General features: G+C 39.8%; 1 protein-coding gene across 4 annotated transcripts in view; it reads left to right on the top strand.

Annotated features, from left to right (window-relative positions):
- Positions 1–12,500, top strand: part of ankfn1b (ankyrin repeat and fibronectin type III domain containing 1b) — a 109,784-nt gene that overhangs the window by 38,580 nt on the left and 58,704 nt on the right. For all 4 annotated transcript variants that reach the window (XM_035530429.2, XM_035530430.2, XM_035530427.2 and 1 more), the window contains one exon: positions 3,282–3,514. In XM_035530429.2, coding sequence (XP_035386322.1) covers positions 3,282–3,514 — 233 coding nt within the window. The remainder of the gene's footprint in view (positions 1–3,281; positions 3,515–12,500) is intronic.

The raw sequence follows: 12,500 nt of genomic DNA, 5'->3' as shown, positions 1-12,500 counted from the left end.
CTTTTGTGTCTCTCTTATGTTTGGACATGGTTATGGATTATGAGTGATGAATCATAGAAATCCCTGACCCATCACAAACGTAGCCTACATAGAGTCCACTCCACACACGGTCCTGGACTCCCGATATTCTGGGACAGTTTCCCCTGCTACTGTGTCTTAGTCCTTAAAGACACGTCCAATGGGTAATTAAACATACTGGTCATTTCTGGTATCCTGAGTGGTAAAACCCCACAGAAAAATACTTGATATTTACACGAATAAACATTTAGCTGGACAATTTGTAGTTATTCAGTTTTAGAGATTATTTATCCTTCATACCTCCAGTATTACGCTATTCAAGAATTCTAAAAAATATTCTATTTATGCAAGTGTGAACAAACATCCCTTTAAATTAATTTAGTTTAATCTGTAATAAACAATAAACATAAATAAATATTAAACAAACATTTTAAGCAGTTATTCAGTTATCCAGTTATACAATCATACAGTTATCTAGTTATACAGTCATACAGTTATACAGTCATAGTTATCCAGTTATTCAATTATCTAGTTATACAATCATAGTTATACAGTCATAGTTATCCAGTTATCTAGTTATACAGTCATAGTTATACAGTCATAGTTATGCAGTTATACAGTCATAGTTATCTAGTTATATAGTCATACAGTCATAGTTATACAGTTATACAGTCATACAGTTATCTAGTTATACAGTCATACAGTTATACAGTCATATTTATCCAGTTATCCAGTTATACAGTCATACAGTTATACAGTCATAGTTATCCAGTTATACAGTCATACAGTTATACAGTCATAGTTATCCAGTTATACAGTCATACAGTTATCCGGTTATACAGTCATCCAGTTATACAGTCATAGTTATCCGGTTATACAGTCATACAGTTATACAGTCATAGTTATCCAGTTATACAGTCATAGTTATCCAGTTATACAGTCATACAGTTATCCAGTTATACAGTCATAGTTATGCAGTTATACAGTCATAGTTATCTAGTTATATAGTCATAGTCATAGTTATCCAGTTATACAGTCATACAGTTATCTAGTTATACAGTCATACAGTTATACAGTCATATTTATCCAGTTATCCAGTTATACAGTCATACAGTTATACAGTCATAGTTATCCAGTTATACAGTCATACAGTTATACAGTCATAGTCATCCAGTTATACAGTCATCCAGTTATCCGGTTATACAGTCATCCAGTTATACAGTCATAGTTATCCGGTTATACAGTCATACAGTTATACAGTCATAGTTATCCAGTTATACAGTCATACAGTTATCCAGTTATACAGTCATCCAGTTATACAGTCATAGTTATCCGGTTATACAGTCATACAGTTATACAGTCATAGTTATCCGGTTATACAGTCATACAGTTATACAGTCATAGTTATCCAGTTATACAGTCATACAGTTATCCAGTTATACAGTCATAGTTATCCAGTTATACAGTCATACAGTTATCCAGTTATACAGTCATAGTTATCCAGTTATACAGTCATACAGTCATCCAGTTATACAGTCATAGTTATCCGGTTATACAGTCATACAGTTATACAGTCATAGTTATCCAGTTATACAGTCATACAGTTATCCAGTTATATAGTCATAGTTATCCAGTTATACAGTCATACAGTTATACAGTCATACAGTCATAGTTATCCAGTTATATGTCAGTCAGTCCCTCCCATCTTCCATGTTCCATGTTTTCCCTGTCATGTGTATTTTAGTTCCATGGCATAGTTTCGTTTCTTCGCCCCTCATTTGAGTTTCCACACCTGTCCCTCGTTTCTAGTTTTGTTGAGTTCATATATTTAAACCCTGTCATGTTCCCTGTGTCTTGGCTGTTCATTGATGGTTGTGCATGTCTGAATGTGAATGTTTTAATACCTGAAAGCCTGTATCTGCCTGTTTGTAAGCCTACATGTTTCTTCTGGCCTTCGTGTTTGTTAGTCTTAGTTTTCCTAGCGTCTTTGTTATAGCCTGCTTCCCCAGTTTGCCTTCATGGGCTTTTGGTTTGTGTATCCTAGCCCTTGTTTTGTTTATACTGTATCCCTGTACTCTCCATTTTGGCTCTATGACCCTGGACTACTCCAACAACTCTCGATTTGCCCCTAATAAATCTTGCTCTTCTCCACACACATGTCCACCTCCTTACCGCTCACCGTTACATTGTCCAGTTATACAGTCATACAGTTAAACAGTTACACAGTTATATAGGGTTGTAAAATTAATGGAGAACTTCACAAATGATTATGCTTAAATTCATAAAGGCAAAAATACATTTGTTTTTTTGCCATTTGGTTTTCTCACGCTCTTCTGGTGATTTAAATCTACATCTTTACCTTTGAGGCATCACTTAGCAAACATGGCAAAATTCTATCACAATAAAAAGATGTAAAATGAATTAGTTTAGACTAATTTTGCTTTCTTTTTAAAAATGTTCGTGACTCTCGTAACATGGGGCGATCACGAAGCAGACGCATGCGCTGAGGTGAGGGACGCTTATTAAGGGCAGATGCAGAATCAGAGAGGTTAAGAACATTCCAGGGTCCCTGAGCCAGCACGAGAGGGTCCAGAATACAGAGCAAACCAAAGACAACACACAAGTTACACAAGTAGAGGATGAGACGAATAGGTATGGACACACAATGACCAGCCACGAGACTGAAGCAAAGCAAAATGAAGACACAAGCTAGGGTTACCATGACGACAGGATGCTAGGGAGGGGCCAATTGTGACACTCTATAACTTTTTCTCTTCACAGGCACATTTATGGAAACCACAAACATGTTAGATTGAGGATGGTGTTTGATGACTGACTGTGTTGATCTGTGTTGATGGTATTTGATGACTGTTGGTGGTATTTGATGATTGTGTTGATGATGTGTTGGTGGTGTTTGATGACTGTGTTGGTGGTATTTGATGACTGTTGATCTGTGTTGTTGGTGTTTAATGGCTGTTGGCAGTATTTGATGACTGTGTTGGTGGTGTTTGATCTTTATTGGTGGTATTTGATGACTGTTGATGGTGTTTGGTGGCTGTGTTGGTAGTATTTGATGATTTTGTTGGTGGTGTTTGATGTCTGTGTTGGTGGTGTTTGATGACTGTTGGTGTTTGCTAACTATGTTTGTGGTATTTTGCTGACTGTGTTGGTGGTATTTTGCTGACTGTGTTGTTGTTGTTTGATGAATGTGTTGGTGGTGTTTGATGTGTTGATCTGTGGTAATGTCTCTGTCTGTTTTGTAGGTGACGCCTGGCAATTGGAGGACGATAATGAGGGGGCGAGGCATCGGGAAGGGCCGGGCGTTGTGGAGCCCCGCCCCCGGTCACAGTCTCCATTCTCACACTTCCGTAGCCGGGCAGCATATCTAAGGAAGAGCGTCTCAGTTGATGACCAGCTGGGTGGGTCAGAGTTTGACTCCGCCCATACAGAAGGGAGGAGCTCCCGCAGTGGCAAAGGAAAACTGAAGAGAAAGTTTGTGAGTAAAGCCGATATTGTCAGTAATATCTCTCTCTCTCTCTACCTGCCCTTCCTACCTCTCCCTTTCTCAGTTTCTTTCCCTTCATCCCATAACGGTCCAGTTTCTCTCATGAAAGCTGCGCTTCCATGTGGTGGTCAGTCTGATGGCCCACACGCGGTCCGTGATCAGCGTGCAACCGCAGGAAACTCGGCTGGACAGACATGCATGACTGATTCTTAATACAGCAGTGACACTGATATGGTGTATGTGGTGATGATGATGATATAGTTGTGTGTGTTTGTGTATCAGTCACACTATTAATGGGTTGAGTTTTTGCGGGTTGTGAGAGTGGTCTGCCACCCAGAAACATGCAGAGAGTAGCTGTCTGGTGTCCTGTGTCCTGTCCTGTCCTGTCTTGTCCTGTCCTTTATCCTGTGAGCACAAAACGATCACTGATAAAGAGTCAGTATAATTTCTGTGACACTCTCATCAGCACACACACACACACACACACACACACGCTGGGGTCTGTGGAAGGTATTTTGAATGTATTGTTGTTTCAGGTGGACACACACACGCTGGGGTCTGGCCTGTATTTTGTATTATTAATGTTTCAGTGTCTTGCTGTAGTGTGGAAGCTGAAACCTCATTACCAGTTTTACCCTTTAATAGAGGATCAGGTGTCTTACTGGAACCTTAGACAGACACACACATACAGAGAGAGGTGTGTGTGTGTGTGTGCTGTTTAGAATTTTCATTCTATGTTTCTATGTAGACATGGGATGCTCTCTGGTCCTGATGAGTCGTCAAAGGGTAAGGGACTGTGTGTGTGTGTGTGTGTGTGTGTGTGTGTGTGTGTGTGTGTGAATAATAACAATTTATACCCTTTCTAATAGTATTTTTACTATTTTTGCTAACTGTCATTTGGACAAGTCTCAGTTTAGTTGCAAGCTGCGCTTCTAATTCAAGTCAGAGGTCATGAAGGTTATTGTGAGCAGGCGCGTCAGGGACACAGCTATCATTACTACAACACACTACAGGACACAATATTACTACAGCACACGCTACAGGACACAATATTACTACAGCACACGCTACAGGACACAATATTACTACAGCACACGCTACAGGACACAATATTACTACAGTACACGCTACAGGACACAATATTAGACATTTTAATAAATGTTATCAGAAAGCACTTCGCCACTAGAAAATGCATTAATATTCATCAAAATAGAAGAGAAAATTAACTGATTATTAGGTCTTTATAACACAATAAACGTTATGTTTATTTGAAAACAGTATGTTCTGAGTTTGTCAGATTTGTTGTGATGCGTTCAGTACTGAAAAGGTACTGATCCAGAAACACATTTCTGTTTGATCTCTATATTTATTTATTTGTCTGGAATGTGTGCTGACCGTGTGCATGGGGTCTGACGCTCACACCACATCTCTGGGAGGTTGTTGTTATCTCCAGATCTTAGTTCAGAGGGTGATTCCTAATGGTTTTGTAGTTGTTTTGGAGGTGTCTGGAGGTGTTTTGGAGGTTTCTGTCCCCACAGGCACACGTCATGCTGCTACGGGAGATGATGGCAGGAGCCTCATTCCTCAGAACAAATAAATGATAAATTATAAGTTATTAATACACAATTATAAATTTTCAACATTTTATTCCCCTTCTGAAACAGGCATTGAAAGAGGCACTGCCCCGCTTTATTAATTTAGTTCTGAGGGTATTCACTCAGTCAGTCATTCTAAGATCCTGTCATTGTGTGTGAGGCTCATCACACTGTTCATGACTCATCTTTGTGGTTCCAGTGTGCCTGTTCCTGAAAGCTCCCTTTATTTGGAGGGTTTACTAAAGTCATTTAGATGACGTATGAGGTCAGATAGCAGGAAACACCCCAGAAACTTTAATTCAATTAGATCAGGAGCTACTCTCTTTCTCTCGTGCGCACACACACACACACACACACACACACACACACACACACACACACTTGTAATGTACAGAGATGAGCACAAGATGGCAGTGCAGTTCAACCTACCAGCTTACGCACAAGGCTGTCTGTCTCAGTGTCTCTCTGTCTCTGTCTCTTTATTGGCTCTTATGAGAACAATATTGCCAAAGCATTACAGCAAGAAAAACAGACAACAGAAAATACAAAAAAGCAACAACAATTACAAAATAAGTGATGAGCTCTTTCTCTCTCTCTCTCACTCACTCTCTTTCATTCATTTCTCTCTCCCACTCTCATTTCCTTCTCTTCTCCAGTTCTTCTCTTTTATTTAGGTCTTTGCCCCACACCCACACACCCACACACACCCACCCACACACCCACACACACACACACACACACACACACACACTCACACACCCACACTCACACACCCACACACACACCCACACTCTCACACACACTCTCACACACACACACACACACCCACACACACACCCACACTCTCACACACACACACACCCCCACACTCTCACACACACCCACACTCACACACACACACACCCACACTCACACACACACCCACACACACTCACACACACTCACATTCACACACACACCCACACACACACCCACACCCACACTCACACACACACACCCACACTCACACACACACACCCACACTCACACACACACACCCACACCCACACTCACACACACACCCACACTCACACACACACCCACTCACACTCACACACACACACACACACATACACACACCCACACACACCCACACACACACACTCGCACACTCCCAGACACACCCACACACACTCACACACCCACACACACACACTCCCAGACACACACACACACACACACACACTCCCAGACACACACACACACACACACTCCCAGACACACACACATACACTCACACACACTCACACTCACCCACACTCACACACACCCACACTCACACACACACACACACACCCACACACACACACACTCACACTCACACACACACACACACTCCCAGACACACACACACACACACACTCCCAGACACACACACATACACACACACTCCCAGACACACACACATACACACACACTCCCAGACACACACACATACACACACACACACACACACACACACTTGAATAGGAGAGCCCTGGGAGATTTTCTGTAGCCGTGTTGGTTGCCTGTGGTAACAATGTGAAATGCTCATTAAGTATTTCGACGTGGCCCCCTGCGCGTCGTCTGAGGGGAGGTCTAACAGCTTTCGGGGGAAATGTTGTTTGCACACCAGTGTTCATATTGGGCTGAAGACTCAATAACAAAACCCCTGTAGCAATGCATTCTGAGTCTGGGCTGTAGGAGGAAATCAACCAAAGGACTAGCCAACTTTATATGTATTAATATTTAAATACTTAATTTTTAAATATTTAATATTGTTATTTAATATGTTATCGGCTATTATAGTACTGTTCAGTATCTGTTATTACAGGAGTGTTCAGTATTGCTTATTACACTACTGTTCAGTATCTGTATTATAGTAGTGCTCAGTATATGTTACTAATATAGTGGTCAGTATTGGTTGTTCAGTACTGTTCAGTATCAATTGTTCAGTACTGTTCAGTATCTGTTAATACAGTAGTATTCAGTATCAGTTGTTCAGTACTGTTCAGTATCTGTTATTAGTGTTCAGTGTTGGTTGTTCAGTACTGTTCAGTATCTGTTATTACAGTAGTGTTCAGTATTGGTTGTTCAGTAATGTTCAGTATCAGTTGTTCCGTTGTGTTCACTATTGGTTGTTCAGTAGTGTTCAGTGTTGGCCTGTTCCACTTTCTACTGAGCCTGATGAACAGCAGAGGGCATCATGATTGGATGCAGAGTGCTGTAAGAAGGCAGACCTGGTATAAACACATGTATAGGTGTGTATATATGTGATATAGTTGTACGATTAATCCAGTCTTACATATAGACTAAGTCAACAGTAAAGTGTCCTACACCAGGGATCTACACACACACACTCACACACACATACATACATATAAATATATATACACATTTGTACAGCACTGATTATATATTGTTCTATGCCACATATGCATGTGTGTGTTTTTTTGTACGTGTGTGTGTGTATGTGTGAGTGTTTGTCAGGGTAATGCATCAGTGTGTCGTGCTGTTATGATGAGGTGTTGGCACAGTTTGCACTAGAGTACCACGAGCACTTCTACGACACTACAGCTGGGACAGACCTGTCAGTAACCACAGTATTCATTTAGATTCAGGTTTACTTATGCTTGTTTATTATTAACCAAAAAACTGACTAGTACAAAGGTCAGTAATTAATCACAGTGCTATTTTATCCATGAAAATGTGTGTGTCTTTGTGTGTCTGTGTGTGTGTGTCTGTGTGTGTGTGTGTGTGTGTGTGTGTGTGTCTGTGTGTGTGTGTCTGTGTGTGTGTGTCTGTGTGTGTGTGTGTGTGTCTGTGTGTGTGTGTGTGTGTGTGTGTGTATGTCTGTGTGTATGTTTGTGTTAAATATTGAAATAAACATGTACGTAGCTCTAAACAAGTTAAATACTTAAATAAACATGAATGTAGCTCTAAAGAGAAGTCAAATACTTAAATAAACATGGACGAAGCTCTAAATAGAAGTTAAATACTTACATAAACATAGATATAGCCTAAACAGAAGTTAAATACTGAAATAAACATGGACCTAGCTCTAAACAGAAGTGAAATACTTGAATAAACATAGCCGTAGCTCTACATAGAAGTTAAATACTGAAATAAACATGGACGTAGCTCTACACAGAAGTTAAATACTTAAACAAGGACTTAGCCTAAACAGAAGTTAAATACTGAACTAAACAAGGATGTGGCGCTAAACATAAGTTAAATACTTGAATAAACAAGGACGTAGCTCTACACAGAAGTTAAATACTTAAACAAGGACTTAGCCTAAACAGAAGTTAAATACTGAACTAAACAAGGATGTGGTGCTAAACATAAGTTAAATACTTGAATAAACAAGGACGTAGCTCTACACAGAAGTTAAATACTGAACTAAACAAGGATGTGGCGCTAAACATAAGTTAAATACTGAACTAAACAAGGACGTAGCTCTACACAGAAGTTAAATACTGAAATAAACATGGACGTAGTTCTAAAGTACCTCCATGCATTTGATGTTGAAAATGATAGACATGTTTTATTACTGTTATATTGGGAGTTTCTTTTCTTTGTCTCTCTTAAACACACACACACACACACACACACACACACACATAAAGACTCTGTTTCTGTCTGATTTTTTTTCTTTAGCACTTAATCTCCAAGCTCCAGGGTTGTCATGGAAACACCATTCATTAACTGAAGAGGGAAATGTGAGGCTGGAATGTCCCTCCATCTACCCCCCAACACACACACACATACACACACACAGACACGTATATACACACACTCACACTCACAGACATGTACACATACACACACACACACATGCATATATATACACACACACACACTCACTCACGCATACACACACAGAAATAAACACTTATCGCCACACACATACTCACACACACATACTCACAGACACTCACACACACATACTCTCACACACACACAGACAGACACACACACACACACACACACATACTCACACAAACATACACACAGACACACACATATACACACATAGAGACATACATGCACAAATACACATACATTCACAGACACATGCACATACACACACACAGACACACACACACAGACATACATGTGCACGCACACACACATGCACACACACACATACGCTTACAGACACATATACACATGCACACTCACAGACACACACACACACACAAACACAGGAATACTAGGAATGCTGTTACAGATTGGGTGTTGAACACTGAAGTGTGACTGGGTGTGTGTGTGTGCACCTTTACTGATGTGCTTTAGTGAAACACCTCTGTGATTACAGTTACAGTTATGGTTACTGTTATGGTAATGTTTGCATTTATGTATGCGAGTGTTTCATGGTTGTCCACCATTTGTAAGTGGGACACTTTACACTTCAGAAGAATAGATATAGAATGACTGGGTCATGACATCACCTAGCTGAATTCCCAACAGTCAGCGGGGACCAATCACTTATGTTTTCACTAAAATGTGTGTGTGTGTCTGTTAGTGTGTTGACAGTACTTGATGAATAAGGTAGCAGGTGGGAATAGAGAGAAAGAAAGATGAAGAGTAGTGTTACTAGACCACTGCTCCTAGACCAGTGTTACTAGACCACTGCTCCTAGACCAGTGTTACTAGACCACTGCTCCTAGACCAGTGTTACTAGACCAGTGTTACTAGACCAGTGTTACTAGACCAGTGTTACTAGACCACCGCTACTAGACGACCGCTACTAGACCAGTGTTACTAGACGACCGCTACTAGACCAGTGTTACTAGACGACCGCTACTAGACCAGTGTTACTAGACGACCGCTACTAGACCAGTGTTACTAGACGACCGCTCCTAGACCACTGCTCCTAGACCACTGCTACTAGACCAGTGTTACTAGACCAGTGTTACTAGACCACTGCTACTAGACCAGTGTTACTAGACCACTGCTACTAGACCAGTGTTACTAGACCAGTGTTACTAGACCACTGCTACTAGACCAGTGTTACTAGATCACTGCTACTAGACCAGTGTTACTAGACCACTGCTACTAGACCAGTGTTACTAGACAACCGCTACTAGACCAGTGTTACTAGACAACCGCTCCTAGACCACTGTTACTAGACCACTGTTACTAGACCACTGTTAGTACATGTGTTAGTAATAGTAGCTGCTCTAGGTTGATACTTGTATCTTTTTCAACAGGCTTACCTTATTAATAACAGATTAATAACAGAATATTAATAAAAAACAGATTAATAACAGCATATTAATAATAACAGATTAATAACAGCATAATAACAACAGATTAATAACAGCATAATAATAACAGATTAATAACAGCATAATAATAACAGATTAATAACAGCATAATAATAACAGATAGTAACAGCATATAATAACAGATTAATAACATATTATTAATAACAGATAGTAACAGCATATAATAACAGATTAATAACATATTAATAATAGATTAATAACAGCATCCTCATAACAGCAGATTAATAACAGATTAATAACAACATCCTCATAACAGATTAATTATAACATTTTTATAATACCAAATTAATAACATATTAATAACAACAAATTGATAACAGATTAGTCATCTTAATAACAGCTGATTAATAACAGTTTAATAACATTAATAACAGAATCATACTAACAACAGATTAGTAACAGCGTTTAAATAACAGCAGATAAATAATAACAGATATGTAATGTAGTGTAATGTGGTGTTGGGCATTGTAGTATAGTGTAGTATAATGTAGTGTTAGTGTAGTGTACTGTTCTGTAATGTAGTGTAGTATAGTGTTAGTGTAGTGTAGAATAATGTAGTGTAGTATTAGTGTAATGTACTGTTGTGTAATGTAGTGTAGTATACTGTAGTGTTAGTGTAATGTAGAGTAGTGCTAGTGTAGTGTGCTGTTGTGTAATGTAGTTTAGTGTAATGTACTGTAGTGTTAGTTTAGTGTACTGTTGTGTAACGTAGTGTAGTGTTAGTGTAGTGTACTTTTGTGTAGTGTAGTGTTTTGCAATGTAGTGTTGTGCTTTGCAGTGCGGTTTTGTGTAGTATTGTAATGTGTAGTATTGTATTGAGTAGTGCAGTAGTGCTGTCTGGTGTTGGGCAGTGTAGCCTTGTGCTTTGTAGTGTTGTGTTGTCCAGTGTAGCGTTGTGTTGTTTGGTCCTCTGGTGTATTGTGCAGTGTAATGTTCCATTACCCAGCGTAGCATTGTGTTGTATTGTGCAGTGTAGCGGTGAGTGGTGTTGTCCAGTGTAACATTGTGTTTTTTTATTTAGTGTAGTTGTGTTGTCATTGTGTTGTGTTGTCCAGTGTTGCGTTGTGTTGTTTTGTCCTCTGTTGTATTGTGTTGTTGTCCAGTGTAACGTTGCGGTTTTTTGTTCAGTGTAGCATTGTGTTGTGTTGTTGTATTGTGTTGTGCAGTGTAGCGGTGAGTGGTGTTGTCCACTGTTGTGTTGTGTTGTGTGATCCCTTCACATGAGACCAGCCTTGGGTTTTATTACCATTATCATCTCCTGACATTGTCCCCAGCTGTTGAGGAACAGAGGGACACATCTGTTCAGGTGGAACCATCATTTCAATGACATCATTTCTGAGCGCCGTGGGAGGTTGTGTACCATGACAGGGTCCCAAGTGCAGCCTTCTGTTGCCAGGGCAACATTCAGTGACTTTATGAAACCACTATCTAAGAATTTATAACAAATATTTGATCTTGTTAGTTATTTTAATATAAAAACTTCGATTCCGTTACCCTTAGCATTAATTTAAGGATTACAGCGCTTTTAGAAGTTACTCTGGATAAGAACATCTTCTCCTGATGGTATTTGGGCTGAATACACACTGGAGGGAAACATTCTTTGAGGCGTGTTGAAGCTAAATAACTTGTGTTGCTGTAGTAACACACCTGACACACTACACGTGCTTACAGGGACGCAGTAAATACAGTATGTACATGAATTTGAAATGTATCTGTCTAAGTTTAGATTAATTTAGGTAGAAGAGCGCACACACACACACACACAAACACACACACGCACACATCTGTGCTTATATCAGTAAGTAAAGCAGACAGACTTGTATTAAGGACATTGGTCTTTTACCACTGTGTGAGACACAGAACAGTGTATGTGTCTGAGAGAGAAAGGTAGATCATAACAACAGTTATTACGTCCCCTGATTGTGAAGGAGTTGCGTATATATGTGTAGGATTAATCCAGTCTTACAGACTAGGTCAACAGCAAAGTGTCCTGCTCCAGAGATCTACACACACACACACACACACACACACACACACACACACACACACACTACAGTGTTCCCCATGACT

The sequence above is a fragment of the Electrophorus electricus genome, chromosome 14, assembly GCF_041902795.1.
Source record: "Electrophorus electricus isolate QZ-2024a chromosome 14, ASM4190279v1, whole genome shotgun sequence".
Taxonomy (NCBI): Eukaryota; Metazoa; Chordata; class Actinopteri; order Gymnotiformes; family Gymnotidae; genus Electrophorus; species Electrophorus electricus.
This window is presented reverse-complemented; position numbering and strand designations above follow the sequence as displayed.